This window comes from Phoxinus phoxinus (assembly GCF_949152265.1).
Source record: "Phoxinus phoxinus genome assembly, chromosome: 5".
Lineage (NCBI taxonomy): Eukaryota > Metazoa > Chordata > Actinopteri > Cypriniformes > Leuciscidae > Phoxinus > Phoxinus phoxinus.
In genome coordinates, this window is record NC_136880.1 from 37024740 (window position 1) to 37041324 (window position 16585).

The following is a 16585-nucleotide window of genomic DNA, read 5'->3' on the forward strand; positions in this document are numbered from 1 at the left end:
AAGCCAAACCCCCCTCAGGGCCAGAGACACCCTCCAATCAATACTGAGAAAGATCAGCCCTCCTGCCTGGGGGTGAGTGAGTGAGTGAGTGAGTGAGTGAGTGAGTGAGTGAGTGAGTGAGTGAGTGAGTGAGTGAGTGAGTGAGTGAGTGAACATGTGAGGAGTGAGTGAGTGAGTGAGTGAGTGAGTGAACATGTGAGGAGTGAGTGAGTGATGAGTGAATGAGTGAGTGAGAGAGCGAATAAGCGAGTGAACATGTGATGAGTGGGTGAGTGAGTGGTGAGCGAGTGAGTGAGTGAGTGAGTGAGTGAGTGAGTGATTGAGTGAGTGAGTGAACATGTGAGGAGTGAGTGAGTGATGAGTGAATGAGTGAGTGAGAGAGCGAATGAGCGAGTGAACATGTGATGAGTGGGTGAGTGAGTGGTGAGCGAGTGAGTGAGTGAGTGAGTGAACATGTGATGAGTGAGTGAGTGAGTGAGTGAGTGAACATGTGATGAGTGAGTGTGTGAGTGAGTGAGTGAGTGAGTGATGAGTGAGTAAGAGAGCGAATGAGCGAGTGAGTAAATGAGTGAGTGAACATGTGATGAGGGAGTGAGCGAGTGAACGAGTGAGTGAGTGAGTGAGTGAGTGAGTGAGTGAGTGAACATGTGATGAGTGAGTGAGTGATGAGTGAATGAGTGAGTGAGTGAGTGAGTGAGAGAGCGAATGAGCGAGTGAGTGAATGAGTGAGTGAGTGAGTAAGTGAACATGTGATGAGTGAGTGGTGAGCGAGTGAGTGAGTGAGTGGTGAGTGAGTGAACATGTGATGAGTGAGTGGTGAGCGAGTGAGTGAGTGAGTGGTGAGTGAGTGGTGAGTGAGTGGTGAGTGAGTGAACATGTGATGAGTGAGTGGTGAGCGAGTGAGTGAGTGAGTGGTGAGTGAGTGAACATGTGATGAGTGAGTGGTGAGCGAGTGAGTGACTGAGTGTTGAGTGAGTGAACATGTGATGAGTGAGTGGTGAGCGAGTGAGTGAGTGAGTGAGTGGTGAGTGAGTGAACGTGATGAGTGAGTGAGTGGTGAGCGAGTGAGTGAGTGAGCGAGAGAGCGAATGAGCGAGTGAGTGAATGAGTGAGTGAGTGAGTGAGTGAGTGAGTGAGTGAACATGTGAGTGGTGAGTGAGTGAGTGAGTGAGCAAGTGGATGAATGACAGAGCGAGTGATGAGTTCGCGGGTGAGTGAGTGATGAGCGAGCGAGTGAGTGAGTGAGTGATGAGTGACTAATGAGTGAGTGAGTGAGTGAGTGCGCGGGTGAGTGAGTGATGAGTGAGCGGATGAGTGAGCGGATGAGCGAGTGATGAGTGAGCGAGTGATGAGTGAGCGAGTGATGAGTGAGCGAGTGATGAGTGAGACTGGGTCTCATTGATCCAGTGTGTTTAAGAATGCAAGGACAGAGAAGCCAAACCCCCCTCAAGGCCAGAGACACCCTCCAATCAATACTGAGAAAGATCAGCCCTCCTGCCTGGGGGTGAGTGAGTGAGTGAGTGAGTGAGTGAGTGAGTGAGTGAGTGAGTGAGTGAGTGAGTGAGTGAGTGAGTGAGTGAGTGAGTGAGTGAGTGTGTGATGAGTGAGTGAGTGAGTGAGTGAACATGTGATATGAGTGAGTGAATGAGTGAGAGAGCGAGTGAGTGAACATGTGATGAGCGAGTGAGTGAGTGAGGGGTGAGTGAGTGAGTGAGTGGTAAATGAGTGAGCGAGTGAGTGAACATGTGATGAGTGAGTGAGTGAGTGAGTGAGTGAGTGAGCGAGTGAGTGAGTGAGTGAGTGAGAGAGAGAGTGGATGAGTGAGCGAGCGAGTGAGTGAGTGAGCGAGTGATGAGTGAGTGAGTGAGTGAGTGAGTGAGTGATGAGTGATGAGTGCGCGGGTGAGCGAGTGAGCGAGTGAGTGAGTGATGAGCGAGTGAGTGAGTGAGTGAGTGAGTGAGTGACTAATGAATGAGTGAGTGATTAACTGAGCGAGTGATGAGTGAGCGGGTGAGCGAGTGATGACCGAGTGAGTGAGTGACTAATGAATGAGTGAGTGATTAAGTGAGCGAGTGATGAGTGAGCGGGTGAGCGAGTGATGAGTGAGCGAGTGAGTGAGTGATGACCGAGTGAGTGAGTGAGCGAGTGATGAGTGAGCGGGTGAGCGAGTGATGAGTGAGTGAGAGTGATGAGCGAGTGATGAGTGAGAGTGATTAAGTGAGTGAGTGAGTGATGAGTGAAATTCAATTCTGAAACAACAGAGGGTTAATAACAGTGTTAATGTACCAAAATGTAAAACTTCAACTTAATTTCCCCCATGTCCCTAGCCTGGGAAAACCCAGACCACTTCCGGCAAATTTAGATTTGTCCTGCAAGTGGGTCTGGCAAAGAGCCCATTGAAACCCATTTCCAATCCGTCGAAATCGCGGCACCAATCAGAAACGTTGGGGCGGGCTTTACACGATGACGACAGAGCAGCGACGGTGACGCAGATTTTGTAGATTACAGAGATGGATAGAATCAGCTATCGCGTCTGTTTCAAGCGATTTAAAATTGTCATTTACAAAAACGGCAAAAGTCATCAGAAGCCATTGCTACATCTTCCTGAAAAACACAAACAGAGAATTGCTGAGTCTCAGATGTTTCTCCGTCGCTCTGATTGGTTTTAGATCTATCCAATTGCGCCCAGAGCCATTTGAGCGACGTCCGTTGATGACGCCCCTGTGGAAATGAACTGTCTATGGAGCTTTGCCAGACCCTAACTCAGTTACAACTGAGAGTGGTCTGGGTTTTCCCAGGCTACCATGTCCCTTGTCTGTGACTGAATTTTGTGACATAAATGCAGGAATGACACTTCATGCTCTTTATGTCTCAGTGTTGTGCTATTCCACTCTTAAAAAGCAACTCTCATGAACATTACGCTATTCACATTCAGAGCGCCTGGCTTTGTGGTTCTACAGAGGTCATTAGCTTGTGGCAGACCTTTGCTCAATCATTCAGGAAGCATGTAGTGTTCTGCTGAGACTGTGGTGTGTGCTGGATTTTTTCGTAAGCGTACATCGGCTACGAGAAAGATTTTCCCATGAAGCCGTTTTCTTTAATTGAGAACAAAAGGCCTCAACAGCTCTTTCTTGTTACGAAATATCTTGAGATAAACATTGTCAAGGCATATGACACTTATTTGTAGATCCTTCTCAATGGTTTAGATGTGTAGTTAATTGTCTGAGCTTGGCAGACTGTTTGGCACAAACACTTAGATTTATCAAGCGTTTTATAGTGCCATGGAGGAGATGCGATGAAAAATCCATTTATCAAAATGTCAGCGAGCCATTAACAATATCTTATAATAGCAGTCAGCTTGTGAGAAACCAATGCTGTGGTCCTCTTCTCTTGATCTCTTCCTCCCAGTCCCCGTGTCCTATTTCTTTCCAGTTGTATGTTCCTTAACACTTTAAGGGGTCTGTCAACTGTTTGGTAGATGTAACCGGTACTCGACCTGGCGTCTCCAGCCTGGGACGCGAGCGCGCTAACAGGGACACTGAAGACCGCAGTCTCTTACTAGCTTGCCTCTGTTACACATTTTCTGTAAACTCAATCTTTTTGTCCTAGATATTAATTTATTGAAAAATACATTGTAAATGCAATATAGTGACTTGACTACACCTGTTTTATAATGAACATTCATTTTTTGTTTAATTTATTTTATGCATTTATTATCGTTTATTTGCATTTATTGCATTTATATATGCATTTATCATAAAATTTTTAATTTTCAGTTTATATGTAACATATTTCCACAAAAATAAATGTGCTTCATAATAAAATGTTTGGTCACACAATCTATTAGCTGTCGTTAACTTCTATGTACTAACATTTAAATTAAGAATTTGATACAATGCACTTATTGTGTATATTGATACCTGCATGCAATTACAGCTGTAATTCAATATTTTGCCCTATCCCTTACCCCTTAAATCAGCCTTAAACCGTCCCATACCACCAAACCTGTCCTAACCTTACCCACATCCCACCTCAATAGTAGCAAAAGTGTTATGCAATACAATATGATCACAATAAGTACACTGTAATTGTTTTTTGATGTAAGGAATGAGTGACAAAAAAGAAAATGGACATTTGGTCACAATTTATATTAGGTGTCCATAACTACTAGGTTATGGACACCTAATATAAATTGTGACCAAATGTCCATTTTCTTTTTGTGTTCTACAGTGTTGACCTTTCCTATTAAATCACTGCTGAAATCTGTATCTAAAAAGCTCAGTATGATACACAAGACAAGAGCATTCAGCTCATTTTTGTATAGTGTAGAAAACAGTGTCAACTAAAAAGTAGAAAACACATGCAATTTGTATATAACTAATATTTCCATGGTGATAAAACATTTATTTTTTGACCAGCATGGCTCACACGATGCACTTACAGTGTAGACAATGTTAAGACTGTTTTGAAAAATGAAAATGCTGCATTACATGTGAAAATAATGGTTAAGCTGTTTACACTCACACGTATTCATGGAAAATATTGCACCACATTTTTCTTGAACAGTTTTCATATCTTACACTATTCATAAATCTGGGGTCAGAAAGTTGTTTTTTAAACACACTTTAATCCTTACACTTTTATTGAGTAAGGATGCATTAAATGAGTCAAAAGACTTTTGATTAGTTTAAATAAATTCTATTTAAATTTCAGTTCACCAGGTTCTACGAAATTATTGTTTTCAACTGATAATAATCAGAAATGTTTCATGTGACACTGAAGACTGGAGTAATGCCGCTGAAAATTCAGCTTTGCATCGCAGGAATACAACATATTTAAAATATATTTAAATAGAAAACATCATTTTAAATCACAATAATATTTCACGTTATTACTGATCAAATAATTTATTAAATAAATGCAGCCTTGAGCTGAGCATAAGAGACTTCTTTCAAAAATAGTTCAAAAAATCTTACTGACCCCATACTTTTGAATGATGACTTTTGGAGTGCATAAAACCAACATGATCTGTTTTCATTAAAAGAGCTTATTTATTTCCATGCAAATGTCACCGCACAACAAGGAGAAGTTAACTTTTCCTATTAATGAACATCTCAACCGTTCGGAAAGTTTTGTATGAGGATGCAAGGGAGTCATGTGTGTGCATTTGTGCGTGCGTGCGTGTGTGCGTCCCACACTCTCAGGAGTGTGGGACAGAAGTGTGGTTTCTGTCTCAGTAATTACTTGGCTTTTCCATGCCAGCATGCCTGGAGACACACCAACACATTCCTACCATCTCTCTCTCTCTCTCTCTCTCTCTCTCTCTCTCTCTCTCTCTCTCTCTCTCTCTCTCTCTCTCTCTCTCTCTCTCTCTTCCTATAGCCACTTTGTTAAAAATATATGATCTCGCTTTTTTTGCTGAACACTTCTCAGCTTTCATATTTCGTTAAATGTTTTAGCATCGTCATTCTATTTGCTTTCACACCTCTGTTTATTTTTCACTTCAAACTCTTCAGCTCAAACGTGTGTGTGTGTGTGTGTGTGTGTGTTTGGTCACCACATAGATGGCAATATCCGAAGCCTTGTCCTTGTGGGGAAATGTCCAGGAAAACAGCTTATAAATCATACTAAGTGATCTTTTTAGACAATGTAAAAATGTGTCAGTGTAAAAATCAGAATATACAGTTGTACAGTATAAAAATCATTATGTCTATGGAAATTCCCCATAAAACATGTGTAACGGACGTAGGCCAGTAAGAGCTGTGCATAACCTCACTCCTCTGGCCTCAAGAGTCTCACTAGCGGCTGACGCTACAGGCTGCGGTCTTTAGTGTCCTTGTTAGCACCTGCCGTCCACGTCAGAGACCCCGGTTTGAGTCCCGCTTGGAGCAGGTCGAGTAGGTGTGACCCAACGTGTGTGTGTGTAAAGAGGAGGAACTAAACCATCCCTTGATTTCACATTAATACATCTTTGTCCTCTGTAGTCTGTACCACACCAATACCACCATTGTTATCATATAGACTCTAGAGCTTATGACTAATTCTACGTTCATTTTAACCCTGCCCTAAAATAAATTGTTCCATCTTGGATGTCACTGAAGGGAGTTTTTATCAGTTTTAGAAAAGTTTTGTTTGACAAAACAAATTTTGTCTCCATAGTACTATAGGGCAGTAATCGCCCACAAAGGTACACACACACACACACACTCACACACTCACACACACACACACACACACACACACACACACACACACACACACACACACACACACACACACACACACACACACACACACACACACACACACACACACACACACACACACACACACACACACACACACACACACACACACACACACACACACACACACACATGGCTCCTGTTCCTCATTAGGCAGAAGGCTCTTTCATGGTCAGATCCAATAAAACTTGAATGCGTCTGTCTGGAGCAAACATGGGCAGAGAAGCTTATTTGTGTAATTATTGCAGCACAACCCCGTAGCAGATCTTCCGCCACCTGCCACGACAACCACTTCAGCCCTACGGGGGCTCGACCACAATACCCCACGTCAGCAAGCCCACGTCACCGTGAAGAGGGAACTTCAAATATTATATAATGCTTTAAAACTGAGATTGATTTCCTGTAGCAGAGTGGTTTGTTTTTGGATTCTGTGTCATATTGGCAATAAAGCCAGGAAGAGCAGTTCAAGCGCTTCTGACAGGTGAAACGTTCTATCTATCCATCCGTCCGTCCGTCTGTCTATATATTGGATACAATGGATCAAAAGTGACAGTAATAATTTTACATTGTTTAAAAAAAAAATTTTTTTTGCCGTTTTTTTAAATCATGAACTTTCTAATCATCAAAGAAGGGAAAGTTTTTTTTTCCAAAAGATTATCATTCAGCATTTTTCAGCAGTTTTCAACTTCTTGAGCAGAAAATCAGCATTTTAGAATGATTTCTGAAATTTTGATCAAATAAATGCAGCCCTGGTGAGCAGAAAAAAAATATTTCAGTTTCAAATCCAATGCTTGAAGTTTGTCTTTACAAAATTTCCATTTTCTCGTCAAAATTACATTTATTTCTTATTTACACTTTGTATGGTAATTCACATTCAGTGTTTGACAATATCACATTCAGCTATCTGTGATACATCTTTTTATATTTGGATTTTTTTTTAAATGAGTGTAAAACAAATATTTTCAAGTAGTGCGCAAATAAACTGTAGTAATTCATTTAGAAGAGCTCACAGTTGACATTTATCAAGAATAATCTTCTCTTATTTTGTATCATTTTGAAACATTTATAATTCACTGTTCATTTTATCTCCTTTGCATGCACTCTATTGTGATTTCTAAGAGATGTTGTCACACAACTGAGATCTGCTTTGAGTCTTCTGACCCATGAAAGACCTCTAAGCATTCATTTTACGTCGTCTTTCTACAAATATCTCCAGATCCGATCAGAAGAGTCTAATTAAATATTCAGCTGTGTAGATGATTCATATTTAGAATCATTCGCTTTTAGTCAGACTGACTATGCGTCTTTTTTGTGACATCAGACATGCTATGTTGTGATGACCAGTCAGATGAGTGGGCATGGATGAGTCAGCCCTCTCCAAAAAGCTTTGATCACATGACCGGACGGACCTGAACAAAGGTCCCAAAACCACTGCATTCAGTGGCTTTTCGGCTCTCCGAGGGCCTGACTCACTGAGAGCAAGCTGAACAACACACACAAAAATGCCACAGGGCAACCGTATCCGAGACCAGTGTGTGGGTCAAGACCAGCAAATCTGATGGACCTTTGGTAATAACTGCACCATGGCATTCAGCTCTGCTTAGTTGAGTTCTGCCTCTGTTGGAGAGGACATGCCACCGCTGTTGCTATTCTTGTTTGGATGAGCTGAATTTGCTCCACTCGTTCTCTGAAATGGCATCTCGCTGTCTCTCAGGCTCAACAGAAAAACTCCATGTTTATGCACAGCCTGCCATATTAAACTGCATCAAGGCATTTGTCCTGTTTGCTCTGAGAAAATTATATAATGCTGGTGAGCCAGTAGAAATGCCTCCTCCTCACCTAGTTTTAAGTTTATTTTCACTAGCTTTCAACAAGTTCCACATTCATTATTTACTGTATTGTCTTTTCTATTCTGCATGAGCATGTGATTTGTACAGCACTTCCGGTCAACCATGAGTTGTTTAAGAATTTGCTTTATAAAAAGAAAGAAAGAAAGTAAGAAAGAAAGAAAGAAAGAAAGAAAGAAAGAAAGAAAGAAAGAAAGAAAGAAAGAAAGAAAGAAAGAAAGAAAGAAAGAAAGAAAGAACAGTGAATTCAGAGTTGAATCTGAAGTCTGATTCATTTGGTTCAATCGAACATGTTGGAGTCACATAAAAATTTAATTTCTCGGCTTGATTAGTGTTTGTGTGTGTTTTCTTGCATTTAATGTACATTTACATTAACATGTTTGAGTTGTGCTTTAATGGAGTCATCCTTCATAATTGAGATTTCTATTGAGTTTGTACACACACACACACACACACACACACACACACACACACACACACACACACACACACACACACACACACACACACACACACACACACACACACACACACACACACACACACACACACACACACACACACACACACACACACAGAAAGACTTTTGGCATTGTGCAGACATACACAATTTCCACATCAACTGATACAGATCAGATGTCGATGACACGGTCTGATTCAGATTTGTGTGAAATGTGAATAAAACCAAAAACAACGTAATCGTTATCTCAACTGCTAGAGGAAAGAAAGGGCGAAGCATTTAACTCACTGTGTGCCTCTCTGTGAACCCGTTCTAACCGGCCACACCCCGCTATTCACTCACACACACGTCCCTGGCAGCTCCGCTCAGTTGTTATGTAAGTATAATGTCTTATTGCTCACCCATGTAAGTGTGCCACTGTTTTTCACTAACCTGTTCATATTCGCTCTCCTTTATTCTCTTTTCAGCGCTACATTTCCTGGATTATCTTTGTAATATTCCTTCGACTCTTGTTTGTGGCCCCGGGGCCGGTATTTTCTCTCAGTGTGAGGAGTGTTTCCTGTCAGATTTGTCAAACTGCAGGCCGCAGACATGACTCAGAAAACACTGCGTCTGTCAAGGAATAACTACGGGTGTGTGTATTGTCACAGGCGAGCTGCAGCCTGTTCAAAAATTTACTGCATCTTTGAAGCAAGTCAAGATCTGGCCTGTCCGCAGAGGGGTTGACAGTCTGGGACCGTAATAAATATGGCAGAGTATTACATTTAACATGAAATAGAGAGGCTGGGACTCAACCTTGTTATTTCCCTCATAAATAATTCAACATACTTTTCCAACTCTCTTATCGAGAGGCGTTTTTGCGGCCAGTGGAAAGGAAGATAATTCCCCTAGTCCCCCCAAAAAAGAACTGAATTTCACTTTGTACAGTAATGTTTTATTTGAGAATGTTTAGCATAATCTTACAGATATTTTAGATTATATTTAAGATTCTATAATTGCTTTAAGATTTGTATTATAGGCCTATTGCTAATCACTATATCCCATAATGCAACATGCTTGACCTTGACCTGCCAAGAACACCAATCAGGAAGCCATTTTAGTTGACTGCTAGCTGTGATTTAAATGACTGGCTCCCCAGAAGTTACTATTTTCTAATTGATAATGGTATTCTTCCATTTTTTTCTTGATTTTCTCTTTTTTAAGTTGCACATATACTGTAGGTCTAACTGGAAAAGATTAAAATCCTTGTTCTTGTTTGGGACGCATCAGAACAGATTAACATTTACAATATAGGCTATAGCTGCAATGAGGTCACGTTTTTTTTTTGTTTTCTTCTCGAATGTCGTTGAACTGGTTGAATTTTAAAAACCAATTAGACCCAATTTAGTGTCAATCTGCTTCCATTGGATGTTAATATCGGATGTTAATATCAGATGTAAGCGAGGCCAGGATGCTGTATATTTAGTGTATAGCCTACATTTCATTTTTATGTCCTAATCCTATAAGCAAATTCCCTTTAGGATTGTATAGGATTGGTTCCAAATACGATTCCAAACTGAATCCTTTAAAGTTCTTACGTTATCCCTTTGGACTTGACAAAAATCTAGCATAATGACATGTCAAAGTCAGCTCAAAACCAGAGTTTCACTAAATTACATTAGAAATCTCAGAGATCCTTATCCTGTCCTACAGGAGAGCCTGTGGGGAAATGGAATCCCGTCTTCATTGGCCAGCGGGATGATTTGATGCAACATCCTGTGGAGGATCGCGGCGGCAGCGGCAGACGAACCCGATGCCCTGCAGTTGGTGCCTTCTCTCCCTCGCTCGCTCGCGCGCCCGCCCCGCTCCGCCTCGCACTTGACCGAACGCGAACGCGAGCGCGAGCGCACAGACGCGTCTCCGAACTGTGAGCTCCCGTGAGCTTGTGTCATTCCTCCCTCTCCGCCCCGTCATCTCTCACACATGATCGCGCTCCCCGTTTTAATTCAAGCTGTTGCCACTGAATAAGACACAGCGCGTGGGAGCGAACCGGTGCGCTTTTGGAAACGGCAGATCATTTCGCTGTGGATGCGTTTGTCCGCTGCTCTTCGCCATTGGATTTGATTCGCACATCACGCTTCTTTCTTCTGTCCAGGATGGGTTTTGTCGTACTGGTGCTTCTGTGCGCTCTCACCGGGCTGGTGTTCGGGGACAGTAAACCCAAGACATGCTCGGACATCAGGCAGTTCTACAACAGCAAGGGGTTCAATCTGAACGGAGTCCCACAAACGGAAATATCCGGTAGGTGAATCAGTCCTGCTGTTATTCTAGATCTCAGCGTGAATGACAGTTGTGAATAAAGACATTGCATACAAAGGCAAACTTTAATGCAAGTAACTACTATGCGATAAAAATGTATTTTCATCTTATGTTACTATCAGCAAGCAAGACAAGTTTCATTCATACACAACACAATGATACAGTAATTCAAAGTGCAATAATACAAATATTAAAAAGGTGGCAAAGTATACAATTAGTAATCATTTCTACTGGTCAACTGTTGTCAAATGCTATGATAACCTGCTTTATATACTATATCCGGTCCTGCACATGTACAGTATTTGACATTCCCACAGGTCTTTGGACTTTATAATTTTCCATGACCCAGGATTCCATAACAGTTTCCTAGACTATTTTTTCTGCTGTCATTTCGTTTGAGTGTGTGGCATGGTTACAGAGATTTACTGGTGATTATGAGCTTTCTGCAGTTGCTTCTGGTGCGTGTGTGTGTGTGTGTGTGTGTGTGTGTGTGTGTGTGTGTGTCAGGGTGGAGTATTGTCTGTCTCATCCAAAGTTGCTCCATGAGGGTATAGAGTTTTCACTTTTTATTTTTAAGGAGTAAGTTGAAAAGATGAAACCTCGCCGGGTGTTCTGTGTGTTAAAAGTGCTTTCACACTCACAGAAGACCTTGATTTCTCTTTGTTTCATTGAATTTTTCTATCACCTTAGATTCTATGCTCAGCACTGCAGCCTGAATGTATTTTTACCCATCATCCTCTTGCGCATGACGCACGAGCTGATCCCGGCCGGTATTCCCTAATGATCAGAAAGTGTTCTCCATTTAGAAGATTAATAGAGGTGAAAATCCGACGTTAGTGACTGTACATTAATATGATGGAGATATTATCCTCATAAACACGTACAGCACGTCCAGACGCATTCAATCAGAGTGATGCATCGCTACAATCGCTTCACTCAGACATGTTAACATCGCCAGTGTGGGCTGTGTTTAGCACACTTTCACATGCCTAAGTGATGGTGATCAAACCCCTATCCCTAACTTCTCAACCGTATGGAGACAATGAGATTTAATTGAAAGTAATTGTATCAGAGTCAGGAGTTTCCCCCAGGAAATGTTCTGCAATTATGCTGCAGCTTTTTCTCTAGCAGTGATGTTTCTCTGGCTCTCCACTCAAGAGCTGACATACTTGTCCTCCCATGCGTAAAACTGCGGGAATCTGATTTTGGTTTTTGTGAATATTAAAGTTGCATGGCTGTTGTCAGCTGGCTGGACAGGAAATCTGGACTCTTCTTTAGCGGTTTCTGTGACATTAATGGAATCGCCCGTTATTCCAACTCTTCTCGCTTTTTTCCATTCTTTCCTCTCCCGCTGCTACTCGGCATTAACCTTAGATGGATGAATTTCATTCAGGCTGTGTCTTTAATTTTTGATAGGAAAGCTTCGTTTGAATATTTTAAGGCTACATTTGAACATTCAGCTGGATTGTATATCATCCTTCTCTCTGACTCATTTGAGATGAACTTGACACCAACCCTGTGAGAGCAACGTTTGGCCCATGGTCATGTTTTGTGAGTGTTTATGTTTACTGTGTTTTATCTAGTAGAACACCACAAAGCTTATGCAAAAGCAGCTGTCTTCTATCAGTCCCCATGCTTTCTGTTTTACTCAGAAGTGAGTAATGATATTCCCCTGGCGATCCGGAGAGGGGATCCCACCTCGGCGAACTGTGGCACACCCTGCTAATGGCCCGAACAAGCCGAGCGACCCACACCAGAGCCTAAAGTTACGACAATACACAGCGATAATCTGTACCTGACCTCATTTCAAGAGTGATTCAGTGACAGATCAGGTCAAGATGGCTCCTGTCAGTTCTTGTTAGGCTCATATCAGGAATCATTTTAGGAAACCAAGCCAAGTTCAACTCACCTTTGTACTTACCCTCCTTGTTTAGTAGATAGAGTTACACCCAATGTAAATGATATCATACTGTAAAATCTTTTAAATTGTTTTGATGCAATTGAGGGAGCATATAATTATCTAATATGCTCCAATCATAGATCACATTACTGGAATTGGTACCCGCAAACACACCTTATCAGATTAACAGTCCGTCTAGGTTTTTCAACAATTCGGCGATCCTTAATAAATGGGCGACTTAAAAAATTGACAATTTGGATGGAGGCGTGGCATTGTTGTCAGTGCAAGGCGGTGTCCTAAATTGCCCCTTAAATAGGGCAGTATTTGAGGGAACAGCCATATGTGTCCGAAACTATAGTGGGCGTTATCGGGTGCATTCATTCAGTCCCATAATGCACCGCAATAACGAGTGTACGACCGATGTATGCTCAATGGCTAGGCTAGAGAATACCCATAATGCACTGTAAGATTCATGCACTGAATAAATTCCTGCGTTTGACCAGAAGATGGCGCTTGCAGCTGAATCATCCATCCATCCATTTTCCAAACCGCTGGTCCAATGTGGATAGCGCATATTATCATACAGGTATAAATTCCTTTTTAATTAATCATTACATTTTTCATTAAGATTTATACATAATTTCCATGGCAGAGTTCTAGATAAATCTTTTCATCTTACTACTGGAGCTGCCAGTTTGCTATAATTATTCAACAGCAAGCACAAACTATGCAAAAGCGGCAGCTCTTCCAGCGCACTCAGTGTCTGAAATCCCTCAAGTGAACTATATTAGTGGACTAATGTAGGGAATTGTGAATAAGGGAATAGGGGGTGATTTCAGACATGCCCCCATATCGTATTGAGCCATTGTGCTCATGTGGGCTACCAAGGTTTGAGCCTAGCCTGCATAAAATGTGGGAAAAGTTTATAATTTATCAAAAAGTCTCTCACATATAATACATTATTTATACTAATCATGGAAATGTATTTATATGTACGTTTTATGTATAAATATAAACTATACAATGTATATTTTTTATTATTTTATTATTATTATTTATTCATATAATATATAATTTAGAATGTTGTATGAAAATTTATTTATTTATTTGCCAACTGACCGAATCCCCTTCTGAGCTCAATTTCACTCAGTTTTTTATTATTATTATTATTTATAAGTTTTAATATTGTATGAAAACAAATATGATTTATTTACTGACATCACCTGAAGTCTCTCAAACCCCATTCACCGTGATGATGAGGTGTAGCGCCCCCTAGCTGTGACTCTAGAGTCGGCAGTGGTCATAAAGCAGCTGTCATTAGTCATGTTTAAGTCATGGACACAGGCGAGCATGAAAGCACTAATGAGGTCCCTGAGCCGCGGCGTCCCGCTGGATGACGGCCGCTAGTGCAACTGCTGGAGGCAAACCATGGTTGCTCGAAAGCGAAATGGCCCATGGTAACATCATAGACAGCAGAAGTCCTTTGTGCAGGAATATTTCAATATTTAAGTTGCATGAGCACATTTGCTCTAGGGCATAGTATAGAATTCCCCTTCTTATTCATGCTGTGTGTGTGTGTGTGTGCATACAGAGTGCATTGTATTTTGTATTGATTTGTTGTAAATGTGTATTGATTTGGATGCATTGATTTTAGGGGTCACACAACATGCTTTCACAATGAATTTGTGCATTTATCCACCAATCCATATATAGCAAGATGAATTGAGAACGGGGTATTCCTAGACTCCCACTCATGCACACAGACACAGAGTGAAGTGTTTATAGTGCTGATGCAGTAGATGTTGAAGGCATTACGCTGTAATCTGCCCTCTGGAGCCTGAAACTCACCACATAGTGTTTGATGTCATGCAGAGCCGAGAAACCACTCGACACACTGCAGCAGTGAAAGGGGGAAGAAAAAACTGATATTGAGACTCGCATGCGATTTACTCCTTCCTCTGTCCTTTCTGTCCCTTAAAACAGGAAAAACAGAGTGTTGGACTTTAGAAGTAGGCCTACTAGTATTTTATTAATTTTTCTCTTGATGTGTTGTTCCCTCCCTGATGCTTTGCTAAAAAAAAAGCAGAAGAAAAGATTCTTATGGCTAGCAAGCATATGTTGTGTTTTTGGATGCTGGTGTCCTGGATAGTTCACCCAAAAATGTCAAATGGTCATCATTTACACATTCTAATGCTGTTACTAACCTGCACAACTTATTGTTAGTTTCTCTTTTCCATGCAATTACAATTGATGGGGACTTAAGCTTTCAAGCTTCAAAAAAGGTTGCAAAAGTACCATAACAAGTAAAAAGGGTCCATATTATTTATGCATTATATTTCAAGTCTTCTGAAGCCAATAACTTTTTGTGTAAAACAGACTGAAATTTAAGCCGTTGAGCTGTTAACCACCAACTGAATCATCGAGTCAATGAGCTGAATCGAGATTCAGAGGAGTTTGATTTGTGAACGAAACATTCAGACAGATTTTGTGAACTGATTCATTGAAAAGCTCCAACTGAAAAGTGATTCACTTTTCATATGAGCAAGAACAGATGTTTTTAATTGAAGAATGTCACAGGTTTGGAATGGTGAGGTGGAGCAAGGGTGGGTAAAAAAAATATAAAAACTGTATTTTTTACCATAGCTTAACCAGCTTTGAACAAGCCATCTCTAACCAGGCTGGACCAGTGTGAATTAGCATGGTCCTCTGTTTTCAGCAGAGCGGATCACTTACCAGGGATTTGTCTTGAATGTAATTGTCCCGTTTTAGGCAGACCCTGAGTTTTTTGGTAATTGGTAAAACATAAAACTGTGTGTCAATACAAGACCTTGGCCTCTCTCCCAGGACGCAATCCACAGCTGAATATGATACTTCTGAAATCAGATAACGCCAGGACAGTGCCGTGATGTAAATCTGCAGTCCAGAGCGAGGCTTATTGAATTATCTAGCCACTAAATGTGACAAACTGACTCAGATTGTAATACATGGAGTGTAATGTAGTTCTCAGTCTTCCTGTGAGTGAAGGACTGCCCTCCCAGAGGAGAGAGAGAGAAGTGACAGACCAAGGTGACATTTAGATGAAGACATTTTGATGGATTTGCTATTGTGTGACATCCTTTTAAGGAAGAGAGAGAGAGAGAGAGAGAGAGAGAGAGAGAGAGAGAGAGAGAGAGAGAGAGAGAGAGAGAGACGAAGGGTCACATTCCTACCATAACTGCTACCTGTGTACATACATGACATAGCCTGAAGGACATGCACATACTGATATACAGGATTCAAAATGAGATTTTTTGAGTTATTTGAGATACTGCTGCCTTTCTATCAGCTTCAAACCCGTCTTGACATTCTCCTCTGACCTCTGGCAGCAACAAGGAATTTTGGCCCACAGAACTGCCACTCACAGGATATTTTCTGTTTCTTTGACCATTATCTGTAAAGGATTGTGCGTGAAAATCCCAGTAGATAAGCAGTTTTTGAAATATTATAATTAAGAATGGAGCATGAAGAATAATTTTCACACGTGAATTAATTAACACTTCTGAGTGTTTTTATATTCATTGAAAGTCTTTGGGATGTGCTGGAGGAGACTTTACAGAGTGATGGACTCTTGCATTGACAATACAAGATCTTTACCAAAAATGTATGGAACATCACAACATTTATTTCCATCAATAGGTGTCATTAATACACTGCAAATCTAGTCTTTTTTTCCTCACATGTATACACACTTTAGTCAATTTAGCTGACTTTAACCTGTTTTTTTTCTTTTTCTTTTTTTTTACACCTGTGCTGTGTAGCATTTGAATGTTTTGACAGTTCATTTAATTTAGTTCAG

The 16585-nt window shown here is 41.1% G+C and overlaps 1 protein-coding gene across 2 annotated transcripts in view; it reads left to right on the forward strand.

Moving 5' to 3' along the window:
• Positions 1-16585, forward strand: part of gpc1b (glypican 1b) — a 76951-nt gene that overhangs the window by 961 nt on the left and 59405 nt on the right. Inside the window, exon 2 of one of the 2 annotated variants that reach the window (XM_079612047.1) lies at positions 10687-10832. In XM_079612047.1, the coding sequence (XP_079468173.1) occupies positions 10688-10832 (145 nt within the window). In that variant the 5' untranslated portion in view covers position 10687. Of the gene's footprint in view, positions 1-10252; positions 10833-16585 lie in introns of those variants that run through there. The other variant, XM_079612046.1, reaches the window with a different exon arrangement.